The 14,970-nt window shown below is 26.4% G+C and overlaps 1 protein-coding gene across 1 annotated transcript in view; it reads right to left on the bottom strand.

Annotated features, from left to right (window-relative positions):
* Positions 1 to 14,970, bottom strand: part of LOC105360898 (protein turtle homolog A) — a 194,765-nt gene that overhangs the window by 42,572 nt on the left and 137,223 nt on the right. Inside the window, exon 2 of the mRNA XM_011497912.1 lies at positions 3,045 to 3,177. Within this exon, the coding sequence (XP_011496214.1) occupies positions 3,045 to 3,177 (133 nt within the window). The remainder of the gene's footprint in view (positions 1 to 3,044; positions 3,178 to 14,970) is intronic.

Below are 14,970 nucleotides of genomic sequence, written 5' to 3'. Positions count from 1 at the left end.
CTTGATGGAGAGCGAAGTGATTTTACGAATGAGCGTCGCCTCATGGCGCGTTGCGCTTAAATGTGCATGCGGCGTCTTCAGCGCCGGCAACAGTGTCGATGCGCGTCCCTTCCAGAAATTTTCCTTTGGCGTGAGAAAACGAAGCTTCTAGAAGTTTCGAAGGCGTCCCTTTTTTGTGAGTGCTGGCAGTAAATAATATTTCAAATCGTAAACTTGCTCGGACTTGCCGAGTTTTGTTTGTAAACATTTTGCTCGAGTACCCGCCTCGGTCCGTACGTGCGGATCAGCCTAGGCGCACGTGGTGGCCAGCCTTGCTGCACGCGCGGTCAGTCTAGGCGCACATGCGGTACGCCGGACTGCGTATATGACCATTCTTTTGTTTGAAATTCATGGGACTGCTTCAATCCCGAACAGATATTCTATCTCTTGTATTATAACTAATTAATATCATATTATGTAAGGATATTTATAAAACAGCCATTCTTTTATATTTTTTGTATAATATTTTCTTAATATGTAAAATTTTTATGTAAATTTTGATAAATAATAATTATCAACAGTAAATTAAATATTGAATAATTTTAAATAAAGCGAGAGATAAAATAAGTTTAAGAGTAATTGCATAACCGGTGAACCTCCATTCTGTAGGTCACTGGATTCAAAGAGATCGTACAAGTTTGTAGCTGTCGCAGAACTTAGTTATATGGTTATGATTAATTTAAACTATCATAAAGTGTTATTATAATATAATATTGCATAGTTTTACACTAATATATTTAGAAAATAGGTTATTAAAAAAAGAATAATTATAATTTCGTGTAAGCCGATTGAAATAAGAAAATGAAAAATGTAATCAAATGTATCTACTGACAAATTTATTTAATAACATTTCCATATTAAATATATATTTTAAGTATATGTTGTCTGTGCTTCTTTACATTTAAAATTTGCTTCGTTCTTTAAAACGAGTTGATTATTGATTTTAATTATTTTTTGATTATTTTGATTTTAATTATTATTTAATATTATTCAAAACTGTTTTGAATAGTAATGAAAATTATGTTAATCTAATATAATTTAACAGAGAAAATATATAAAATAAATATTTAATAGGCTTTCTATCAGATATCTAATGTGAAGGGTCCAGTATTTAATAAAATATTAAATTTTTTACTAATAATAAATACCGTCAATATTATAAATTATAACCAAATAATTTGTATAGAAGTTTCAATATAAATAATTATTGAAATGAAAAATATGAATAGGAATGATCGAGTATTATATTAATCTACAGTTATGAATAAAACGCAACGCGTAAACAATTTTAACAGATTTTTCTCGTTAAACATAAAGATGAGGTTGAATTTCCTTTCTGTGTAATTTATTGATACAATTATTTTAATAATCATATTTATTCGACATTTACAATATTATACAAATTGAATTATGCAAATGTTATATTAAAAATATAAATATGTATGTATTACACGTTTTTTTTAGTAATTATCAATTTATTATTTGAATAATGTTATGGCATATAAATAGTAAGAAACTCATTGTAATACGTTTATATTCTATTAAATTTACAATATAAAGAAACTTGTTGAAGAAAATTCAAAATATGATTAATTTCTTTTATTACTTATGATATTAATTTTATTAAGCTTCTACTAAAGAATGAATCACAGTATAATTGAAGCAATAATTAGATAATATTTTATTTATGAACTTAGTCATATTTTAAGATATTTAATTTGTTTAGAAAATATTACGTTTGATAAAAGTAAGTACATAAAGTATATGTAAAACATAAATATTAAAAATTAAAGTATTTGTTAAATATTAATTACAAGTTAGAAGATTTCCTTGTACAATACAATGATTTGTTACTTTCAAATACGTTAATATTTCATTTTAGTTAGTTTAATAAATATCTGACTGGTAATATTTACAATAATTATAATATTTCATAAATAATTTTATATAATATATTAATTATGCAATCTGAGTTTTTCCTGATTTATTGATATGTACATAAAATTAGAATGAGAATCGTATGCGTAGAAAGTAAATATTATAAAAATAATAATTCACTATAGCATTAATATCATAAATTAAATTCTAATTAATTATATAATTCTGTATCTATAACTCATTTTAAATGTGAGAGCATGAAATTGTATTTTAAAGAAAGTATATGATTTTAAATTTATTTAGATAATTGAAAATTACAAAATTCTGGACTAATTCAATTTTTTTAGAGTTTTCCTTAGTACTGTAATTACATACAAAAAGGTTTGCAAATACTTAAATATGTGTTGATTCATTAGATTTTTCTATTTTAAATAAATAAGACAATAAATATAAGACATTGTCATAAAAGTGTAAAATTTCTTTATTTTAAAATTATTGATAATAAAAATGATTATTTAAAATGAACATTTAAAGCTATGTCATTGCAAATTTAATTGAATTTTTAATACTTTATATTCATTATTATTTTATTAGATAAGAAACTATTGTATTAGTAAATTTTTATAATTAGTAATTAATTCTATATAATTAAAGCTAAATTTAGTATTAATACAGCATTTGTAATACGGAAAATTTATATTATAATAAAGTTTCAATACAGTAAATATTTCTTAAGTATTATCTGAATAAATATCATATTGTTATAATATTATGAATCTAATTTTATTTTAAACCAATAACGTTATATATAAATAAACACTTGAAGACTACTTATTTTCTAAAATTATACAAATTTTAATAATTATAAAGTGTAATGAAAATAAATTATATATTTTTGATAAATATTAATAAATTCTATATTTATTTATCATTAGTAACATATATTACTTGAAAATTGAACATTAACTCATCACTACTGAATGGGCACAATCAATTATTTAATAAAATTTTTCTTAAATCATAAAATTTTCATATTAGATTGATACAATTCGTCAATAATACAATAAAAAATCGAAAAATAATTTAAAATTCGGAAATTAACCAATAACTAGTAAATATGTAAATACCTATAAATAGGTGAGTCAGTTGGTTCTTTGTACCAGATGACGAGATGCACTTTATCACTAGGTACTGGAGGTTCTACATCGCATGGTAGTTGCGCAATATTTCCAGCCACTGCTTGTGCCTCACTCATTGTCACTGTAATGATAAAATTCATGGCTAGAATTATGTGGATGAATTTGAAGATTGAGCACCTTATCATTTCGATTATTTAAACACGTATATTTAAAATTACTTTTTATCCACATTTTTTTATTCTGTAATTAGTCAGATCTCTTTCATTTATTTGAATGTGAAAAAACTATTATGCACAAATTTTTTATTGTAATTTAATCATTTTTATTTTTAACTATTTTATAATCATTTTTCGCTTATACTTCTTCTATAATAGATTTTAGAATATAATCTTCCATATTAAAAATATTTATTTTCAAATACTTCTTTTTTTATAGTTTAAAGGTGAATTATATATAGAAAAAAAGTATAGATAAATAAGATTTCGATATTCAGCAATTTCCCTTCGATAGTTTATTTATAAATATTTATTTATTTTATTTATAAATCGATATATTCATACATTAAATATATTAGGTTTTATCATAATATTATTAACAATTTAAAATTGTTAATTATTAATGTTTTATATATATTGTATATAAGATATCGTTGAATTAACTTTATTATAAAATTCTTAAAAAATTATTCCGTACAATAATAAATATTCATAAGTTCAACATTCTTTTATGTATTTATTTATAATTATTTATATTGTACTTCTATAATTTATATTTGCAATATTTTAATACGGAAACCTCGGCAATATTCTTGTTCCTAAATCTCTATAAAAAAGAAAAATATATATATTTAAATATAACGATATATATTTAATATAGAAATAGAAAACATATATCTTTGTATAAAGAATAAAGCCCTTGGTAGGAATTTTCAATTCCATTTTGCAATATAACATGAAATAATGCTAGTAACTTCTGCCTACCCAACGGTTTGTGGATTCTGGTTACTACCATTATTCATTTAAAATGAAGAAGAATAATTTCGTAAATATGATAATTCTAATTAAAATTGAAATTATTAATAATGATAATTAAATCAAATTACATAGTACACTAAAAATAATTTTGAATTAATATGAATGCATTAATTTCGATTTTTCTACATATTAATATGTTTTAATTATATTTTATATGTATATATTTTATAAGTAAATATATTTTTCAATTTAACGAATTAAGCTAAAAGAAAATAATAAAACACACCTCCACTTATGCTTAGATGCGTGTACGCACGCACACACAGGTAGAGTATGGATTTGCATGACTACCATTACATAATTGAAATTTCAAATAAGTTTTTGCTTTAATTTTCTAATTGTTATTATATTAATAATTGTATAATATATTAGTTATAGTATATTAATGTAGTAGTAAATGTTTTTCATAAATTGATTTGACTTATTAGACTTATTTTGATTTTAATTTACAATTAATTTTATTTGTATCTGTTGGTCAAATATGAAATTAGTTTGTTTAACAAGGCAAATTTGCTATTTAGTTACTATTTAATTTATTGAAAAAAATATATGTGAATTGCGTTAAAAACTTAGTACTAAGAAAAAGGTATCATTAAAAACAGAATTCCTCTTTAATGAATTCAATTAACAGACATTATATAATTCGTTTTATTCTTTATTAATATTATTAATTAACTCCATTAAATTTTGTAATACACTGATTTAATTTATGTAGAAAATGTTTAGCAATTATTTTTTAAATTAAATGTAGGATATTTCTAATCTAATAATATAACTTCGGCCATATTTTAAGAAGCTTAAAAATTTACCGATAGACAAATCTTCTAATACATAGATAAAGATTAAATATTATATTAAATCGAGTTTTATATCATATGATTGCGTATATTTCACAGCGTAATATTGTGATTAAACTTGAAAAGCATCAACTTTAAAATAGTATTTTTAAATAAATAAACTCTTCTCTAAACTTTTAATCTCTTTGAGAAATCATCATTAGTACATTTAAATCGAAGTGATTAAGACTGTCATTCCAATTACAATTTAAAAACTTAAATTAAATATACATAAATATAGTTTCATATTATCTATTAAAGTTTATACAAGATATATTTCAAAGTAATTCAACTATTTTTATTTATTTTCAGTCAATTAACCGATTCCGAAATCAATGTTTTGTATGGGAGTCATTTATGCTTCAGTTTAATATGATTTTTTCAATCATTTTTTTTATTTTTAGAGCAATATAAATAATACAATATAAATTAGCCAGATTTATGATATATTAGTCCTATATTTTGAATAATAAATTTTTGTATATTGAGTTTTATTTTTATTGAATTTTGAATATCACTTTAGTTTTATTTGTACAAATATTAAGTCTGAATATGTTTTTATTAAAAACAAGTGATCTGCTAAATCAGTCATGGTTTATTCGGGGATTCATTGTAAATATATTTTCTCCTAAATTAATTCATTAAATATTTTATTTAATAAATTAAGGTATCATTTTGTGATCATTTTTCAATATATTTTCGTGCAAATTTTTATTTGAATATAATTCAGAACAATATTTGTATTGTTTCAATAATTTAATTTCGAGAAATAAGATAAAACAATGAGTTACTAAGTAATATTATTAAAATATTCAGAAAATTTAATAATTTTATAATTACCATATATGTAATGATAGTGTGACATTGTTACAGTGAGTATAGGTACATGAAAAAGAATCGGCAAGGTATTATTAGGTAAAGGGACTATATTGATATGGTTTGGACCGAATGAAAGTTTTGCTTCTCATCCTGATGGCTCTGAAAATAACACGTGTCCATATCTTAGTCTGTTCCTGTATATTTAATAAGTGTAAAATATGTAAGAATAATAATAACCGTTGTCGAATGCTGTAAAAAGAATAACAATCCATTCAGCACATGGTTATCTCCATGTTTGTTTTAATTTTGAAAAATGCATTCTTATGAGATAATTACTATTGATTCTTCTCTTTGGATACATTTATTATAGGAAAAGACTTTAAAATTGTCATTAAATTATTATTTGATCAATTTTATATTTTTGTGAGTGGTTATTTTATTGTATTGGTTTTGTGATTAATTTTATTGTCCTGATAGGTATTCTGTGCAACCACTCACTTTTCTTCCAATTACAATGAACGAGGCTGTTTGGACGCTGGCTTAACTAAATTCCAAATTGATCATTATTTTCTTTCGCGTACTCGTTTGCTATTGTATATCTTTCTCACTCTTCACACAGATAACACCTTCTCTCACTCTCCTTTTCTTTATCCTTTTCTCGCTTAATTGTATAACGAAAGTGAAACTTGTCACCATATCCTACAAACATTAATTTTCTTCAAGTCAATTCTCTCTCTCTCTCTTTCATCTTATATAATATTTATTCCAAACGAAAGTATGCCTTGTTAAAATATTCGGTCGGGTATAATTATGTCTTTTATTTTTATACATTTCTTTAATTGTAAAGTACGTACTATTGCAGCACACGATAATTGATTTTTTATCTTGCATTGCATTTTATTACTCATCTGCAAGGAAAATGAAGTGTGTACTTATTGAAGAATATTAACTTTGTAAAAAATATCAGGAAAAAATAAATATTGTTAGTATACGTTTGTAGTCTTCTTAATTCCATTTAATTCATCCATTTTCCCTCTATTTTCATCTCTCTTTCTATCTTCTATTCTATAATTGAAGAAATATCTTTTATTTTTTTTATCTCTGGTGAGAAAGCAACAGAAATCCTATTCTTTAGAGACTTTAACGTATGTCGATAATTCATGCATCCAAGAATCAATACATTTGACAACTATTAAGAACATTATTCTTTATATTTGTAAAAATACTATTTGATTATTATTTTATCAATCTTTAGCATTTTTAATTTTTTCTTTATTTTTCCTATTGTATTTAGTAAACTACCCTAGCTAGTTTAATTTGCAAAATATTATATTACAGATTATATCATTATTATATTTAATAATACAACAAACTAAGTATATTCATAGGGAATGAACGTAATATGAGTTTAGATTTAATAATAATGAAAACAAAACACTAACGCAAATATGAAGATAAAATTGTTATGGTAAAAGCTGTACAATCGAACACATAAAATATAATATAGATATAAATGAACAATATTTAAGAATTTAAAATAATACTATATATTTATTAAAATTTATTTAAATACGTTATTTAAATATATTTATTTAAATACTTATCTTTATTTAAATACGTTTATATATTTTTAAATAAGCTTAATATAAGCTCATTAATAACATCATATAAATAATGTAGAACTGTTAATATTTTAATAATATTTAATAAATAAATATTATATATAACAAAATTTTTTTTTAACTTATACATTATATAAATGAAAAAAATAATATTGTATTTTATTAATAAATAATGAATTTCATTCATTAATTAATAAATATAGATTTTGAAGGTCAAAATTAAAAAAGAAAGTCATTATAAAATAAGCAATTTCTTAACAATCAATATATTTATCGTATTACATATTCAAAATTAAATCGATAGTACTAATATAATATTAAAAAATTGTCCCTGTAAGAAATTAATAAATATGTTTAGGTTTAATTACAAGTTAAAATTTTTTTGTCGTATTTATTAATTATTATCTACTCGCATAACTTTTCAACAATTTTATGATTAACTGAAACGAATTGTCAAATTTTTCCTGCTTTAATAGATTCATTCTTTTTTAATAATACTCAACACTATATGTTTTAAATACTGAAAAGCTTCGCCTTATTCTTAAAATAAAAAAGAAGGGGCTAAATGATTGCTACTGATGAGAAGTCATTGTATAATAAATACATTATAATTCTTTATTATAATACCTTTATCTTCATTCATCAGAAAAAGGACTACTTTATATCATCTTCTCGTCCAAGAAAATATTCCACTGAGTGCAGTGATAAAATTTAGGAGAATTAACGTGTACTTTTCGTAATCAAAAGGAATTTCCCCTTCATTTCCGAGTGTGTAGCTTAGAAAAGCGAGAAAATGTACGTAATTATTATGTGTCACAAACTTTGTAGTTTTATAAAATATACGAACAAGAAAAATGAGAAATAGTGACAGGAGTGCTAGAGAGAATGGAAGAACAACCAAGTTCTAGCTAGTCGATGAAATGGGATTTAAATTTACTCCTCTAGCCACGATCATAGTATTTCACACGTTCGTGCAAGCTGTATTGTACTTACAGTCTCGGATACTTTGACTTACTTCAGAAGTCTCTTGACATATCTACATAAATATACGCAGATACACGAAAATTGCTGACTGGAGTTTCTTTTCAAAACGTGAGCCAATATCGGTTTGCTGCTTTTTGACATCATTTTGCGCTTCTCAGTACGCAAAGGGAAGTGAGAGCACGAATTAGTTCCTTTGCGGTTCGTAGTATCACTGATATAACGGGACGTGTGGGTCTACTTTTTTATATGCAAATATATTCGATGGGATTATTAAATGCAAGATAATTAAATATCAAGCGCATGTTTACTCACGCACTGCCCAAATGAATATAGGTAGAGGTACCGGTATGTCAAATAGGGTATTGGATTTTGCAAATATAGGAAAGTTTATGTACAAAATGTTTTTAAATTAAAATGAATTGAATAGTTATAATATGTTTTGATTATATATAATTAAGCTGTCATATTAATAGTAAAAAATTAAGCAAAAAATATTGCTATAAATATATGTGTGTGTGTATGTATGTGTGTGTGCGTGCGTGCGCGTGTGTATGTGTGTGTATGTGAGTACTAGAAATTCCCACTTTTGTTTTCATTAATATATATTTATTATATAATATATAATAAAGATTGATTATACTAAATTACAAAAAAGCAGATTCTAATAAATATCCAATAATTTATTTAATTAAAATATTTACTAAATATAATTGTATTCTTAATTTCGAGATCAGAGACTTACTATAATATAAAGAATTATTATTTATTGAAATACATAATTATATCTGTAACTATTAAATAATTAGTTCCCTATGATTGATAAATAGATTTTTACCCACGTAATATGAATCATATCAAAATATGTATTTTTATTTTAAATTTTAATTGAAATGTTAAAAGTGTATCACATTTTAAAACAATAAAAGTTATTTATAATTTTTTTTCAATTCCTCAGCTTACTTTATGAAATTAATCTAAATACAATCGTATCCTTATAATATTTCAAAAGTCATTAATGAAACATACCACTAAATGCTATAGTATTATATTTGATATTACTTACATTTCTTTTTATGGATTTCCCGATATATTTAATAAATGTCAATAAATAGAAAATTAAATAAAATTATGATATATTAGTATAAAATAACAAAAAACTGTTAATTGTCTATAAATTCATTGAAAATTTATGGAAAATTCATTAAAAGATTGATAAGTTTATAATGCTAAATTTATCTATTCAATATATATAATATAATTATTATAATATAAACTAATAAAAAATATATAATATAATATAATTTCATATTAACCAGAACTTAAATCCAGTTCAAGATTTTTTATTTTGTTGATTACATAAAAAATTGGATTGAGAAAAATATTACTATAAATATATAAAATTTAATAATTAATGACAGTAATATCTACCATTTAATATAAATTTGTTCACGAATTAATTGAAAAGTATAGTTTTTGAAAAACATATCAATTATGTTATAAATTAATATTTCATTTGTCTATAAGTGTATTTTATTCTATCACAATCTTGACTACTTTCGCTTACTGTACGCATTTACTGGAATACAAAACATTCAGTAGTTCGAAACACATTATTGTGTAAATATATGAAATAGATCGGATGCTACAGACTGAATCATCCAATTTACTATATATGGATATAATAATACGTGATACAGAATTCATACAAAAAAGCAAAATTTTCAACATACACGATGCAGTGGCAACTATTTTTTAAAGCAACTGAAGTACTTTGAACGAGCTTTTATTTTACCTAAACCTCTGTACACTCGTTTTCTTACATTTACTCACATCTTTTTTCTCTATGTAGTTGATATAAGGAGACTTTAATTAGCTAAATTGATTTTGTATAGTATAGACAGATAAGAAGAATCTATAATGGCATATACTTTACGAAATCGAAGTTCAATTTTAATCACGTTCTTTTATTTAATTTATTATTATTTCATTTAAATACTTTTTGTCTTTTTGAAATTCTTTGATTGATTTGTTTGCATACAATTTGTTTCATTGAATCGTAAACAAAACCTTAATATTAAATATATTTGTTTTTCCTCTAATCTCATTTTGTTAATTTTTTGCAGAATTTAATTAAAAATTTGGTATGAAAAGTAATTTATAATTTTGACCAAAAGCATATTCAGTAAGTAATATTATTTCCTTAACTTTAAAGTTTAACTTTTAAATACCTTGTAGCTTTGGAATAAAATGTAAATCAATATAAAATATGTTTTATATAATTATAAAATTAACAATAAAAATGCTAATGTGCGGTATTTAATCACCATTTATATTTTAGAATAATGTTTATATAAGTAGTAAAAGCACATTTATTATGCAGATGATACTTATATTTAATCTAATTTAAGAAATATGATTGCGTATTAAACAATATTTAAAAACTTCATTACATTTTTCACACGATTAAATATTAGGTAAAAGAAATTCTTAGGTAGGATAACTATTGTCTAAATATACATTAAAATATCCAATATAAAAAATCAAATTGTATGTAAAAGAAAAATGAAAAATGCATGAAAATTCATCGAAAGTGAAATAAAAAAACTATAGCATGAAGTAGTAGAAACAGAACGATATTCAAAATACAGAATTCATTGATGCAGTTATAGTCAGATTTATCACTGCTCAAAACAGAGAAAGAAATACAAATTCAAATATAAAGTTACATGCATACAAACTATGTGAAACTAATGAATAATATTCTATGTCAATTTTAAAATTAAAAATTTCTTAATCAATAAAATTTGACAGCATCAATATTGAGCTAGTTTATTTGTGATAAAAGTTAAATTTAACATTTTCATTTCGATCTACTAATATTTAAAAATGACTTTTGATTAAAAGTTTTATTTTCCTTGTAAATTTAAAAATCTTATTCTTCTATAGTATGTGCTATTGTAAAATTATAATAAGTATTAGTTAAAAATTTAATCGTTCATAAATTACTTTTGATAAATTACTTTATAAAGACAATTTTGGAGAAAGAATTATACACTAAATAATAAAGATTTGTTTTGATTGTAATAATTATTCTGAAGTTAATAAAAATCTAATCGAATATTTAAAATAAATTATACTAATATAAAATATATGTAAATACCAATGTAATTTTAAGGATCTAGCACATCATTTAAAAAGATATAAGTGAACATTTTAAAATGTCAAGTCTTATTCTGAATTTATTTTCTCAAATTTATGCCATATAAGTGATATTTTATTTTTGACAGAAATTATATAAGTTAAATCCTAAAATTATCAATACTGTTTGGGTTTGAAGCAATTTCTAAGACCGTTGGTTATCGGCATAGCTAGTCTCTCAGTTCTCAGGTTTCTATAAACACTTGGGACGAGAATTTTCGTGAACTTGTTATGTTTTGGATTAAAGTAGCCTGCAATGTTTAAATGGTCTTCGAGTAATAACATCGTCTGGAATTCTCCAAATTTCTTAAACTTTGTTCTTTTCTTAGAATTCTCGAAACTTCTAGATTTTTCTCCTGTGCCTCAAGTAGGATCCCCGTACGGCAACGGCGATGCTGTATTGCCAACTAAACGAGCTGCGGCGTTGATACTTTAGGGCAGCACGCTGTGATCAGTCGCTCATTGTGAATCAGTCGGTCAACAATTATTAGCCATTACGTTATTCAGCTAGTGTTTTCGGACACATACCAGTCACACAATTATTCTAATGCAATGAAGCCATTCAGGGTGACACAAGTATAATTACCAAGCGTGCCACACGTACAAGCAGTGAAAGGTGCTGACTGCATTAAGAGAAAACTGTGCTGCCATCCCAAGGGATACACATTTTAATTGCCAAGTGTGTTACACTTATAAGCAGTCAAGGGTACTGACTGCGTGACGAGAATCTACCCTGCCACAATAAGCACAGTTTCCAGCGATGTGCATACATACACTTCAAGGCCACACATCATAGACAGGAATGTCAGCATATTACTAATCCTTAAAACATTAGCAGAGACCAAAGCCACCGACATTGTATATATCTGAAGCCACACGTCCTTCATAGGCATGTGTTCATATTTACACATCAAGGCCAGACATTCTACATAGCAATGTGAGCATATCTCTGCTAATCCCTACAACAGTAACAGAGGCCACGACATCGTCACCATCAAGGAGCAACCTCATCATTGAGACAAGTCAGAGTTTTACACTCTTCTATAACAAGTCAATCCTGCTTATTATAAATGTAACTGTTAAGAAACCATATGTTAACAAATTTTACACATACTACAGATTTCTATAACCCTTCCACTTGACTCCCACCTAAGCATCTGCTAGAGCGGACGGCAAATTATTAAAGTTATGGAAACACTGGCAGTTCGAGTCAGCAAATAACATCACTTTCGAACATCTGTTCCTTCGAGCCGGATCTAGTGGAAAGTAGTGCATCTCACTAGTGCTGTGTACACATGTAACTTATAAAAATTAACAGTTACATTATCAATCACTGCATATTGAGCAATACATGCTACTACACTAAGCAGCACCAGGAGATTTACGACCTCCCACTTCGTGGTATAGTAACTCGGCATCAAGAGCATCACCACAAGAAGTTTTTCGAGATCTAGGACCTCCCACTTTTCTGCAGTGCAACTTAATAATAACATGGTAACCAAGAATATCGTGAAAGGAAGAAAGAGTCCCAAAATATCCACACTCAAGAATGCTTCACCAACACCTCTACCTACTGAATATGAAAGAAAGGCAGAGACTCAATTGTCTCGTATCTCATTAATAAACAATCTGATTGTGGAATGTGAGTCATCACAATGCAGCATATCACCAAATGGACTTAATGATAAATTTCACAAGTTGAGGAATTACATAAAGCCTTCATCAAGAATCATGCACACTTTGACGCAAACTGACCATCTGCTCTATCAGCTGTCACTAAGCATAAATATTTTGCGAAAAAAGCCTATGAGGAGGAACGCATACAATACAACATGGCCCGATAGGCCATCATTAAACATCATCAATCCCTCAATAAAGAATCTAGTTTGAAGGAATTCGCGCCAACCAAGGCACAGACACAAGATGTTTAACTTCCAATCGTTAATCTTCCAACATTTTCAGGAAATCAAGGAAGAAATTTCATGATTTCTTCAAGGCATTGGTTCTAGACAACAATGAGTCCAGCAACGTTAAGAAAATGCATCACCTACGCACCTCAATTCAAGGTCCAGCGGTACAATTAATCTCTGGATTCCCATTAACAAATGACTCCCTCGCTCCGGCTTTGGACTAACATACCGATACGACAATGAAGTCTAATTATCCAATCTTATCTCAGTCAAGTGTTCATACATTCAAAATGAATAAGAAGAAAACAGTCAGGGTTGGAAAAGTTCATCAACATTATCGAGGAAGCAATGAAGAAGCTCAGGGTATTGACTTGACAGTCATAGAAGAACTCGCGGATGACATCTCAGTATATCTACTCTCAAGACGGCTCGATCACCTCATATCCGTGCCTTGAACAATTTTTAAACTTCCTGACATATCGTATGAGGACACTAAAGGAAATAAGTCCGCTAAAGGTTTAACTCAAAGACATGGGACGAGTATCCAGAAGCATTGAGCGACCACAATACCATATCAAAAGGACCTCAAGGATTTATCAAGTATCAATGAACAATCCCAGCCCAACCTTCCCGCACAAAGCCACAAGCTCAACATATATGAATGCTACATCCACGCACACTCAATCCTTCCATGTTCACAATCCATGAACATGTCAACTGTAGAGAGACAGAATCTAGTAGGAAAACAAGCACTATGTTTTAAGAACTGTCTAAGACATCACCAGTGCATACCACCACATTACTAGCCTCAGCCACGGCCGAATTACTGTCAAACTCTACTACCCTACAAGTTCGTCTTCTAATTGACACAGGTTCAGAGCTAACATTTTTCAACGTAAGACTCATTAAACAACTCAATATTACAAGAAAACATTCCACTATTTATATTCAGGAATTAGGGAAGCTTAGTAAGCTAAAATACAAAGCGTTGTATCACTCATTCTCCGATCAATCAATTCGAATTCCATTGTCACCATACAAGCTCACATTCTCAAGACATTGACCACTGCGATTCCATCCTTTGAACCAACTCCACGCGATTGGCCACACATGAAAAACGTAACACTGGCTTGTTCGGAAAATAATCCCACAATTTGACTAGTCAGCCAAACGTGCAATAATTAACTTAGAACAATAAAACCCACTAGATGTTGTGTGGGGTTGCCGGGCAAGTAAAGGGTGAATGCACTGATCAATAATTAACACATGTCTTTATTATTTCTATTTATTTTAATTGATTTACAAAAGGGAATTACAGACGAACTTTATATTTCTTGATAATCTTGTGGTGTTGAAATATATTTACTATGAATGAAGCAGGTTATAATCTATTGAATATTATCACTAAGAGGTTATCATGATTGTAGTGCTCTGATCGAACACTGGAATGCCATTGTGTTTATCTTAACACGTGTGTAGTTGCCTTTAAATATCGGTCGTAAGAGAGCCGA

The sequence above is a fragment of the Ceratosolen solmsi genome, unplaced genomic scaffold (assembly GCF_000503995.2).
Source record: "Ceratosolen solmsi marchali unplaced genomic scaffold, CerSol_1.0 scaffold14, whole genome shotgun sequence".
NCBI lineage: Eukaryota > Metazoa > Arthropoda > Insecta > Hymenoptera > Agaonidae > Ceratosolen > Ceratosolen solmsi.
The sequence above is the reverse complement of the archived record's forward strand: the minus strand, read 5'-3'. Positions and strand labels throughout refer to the sequence as shown.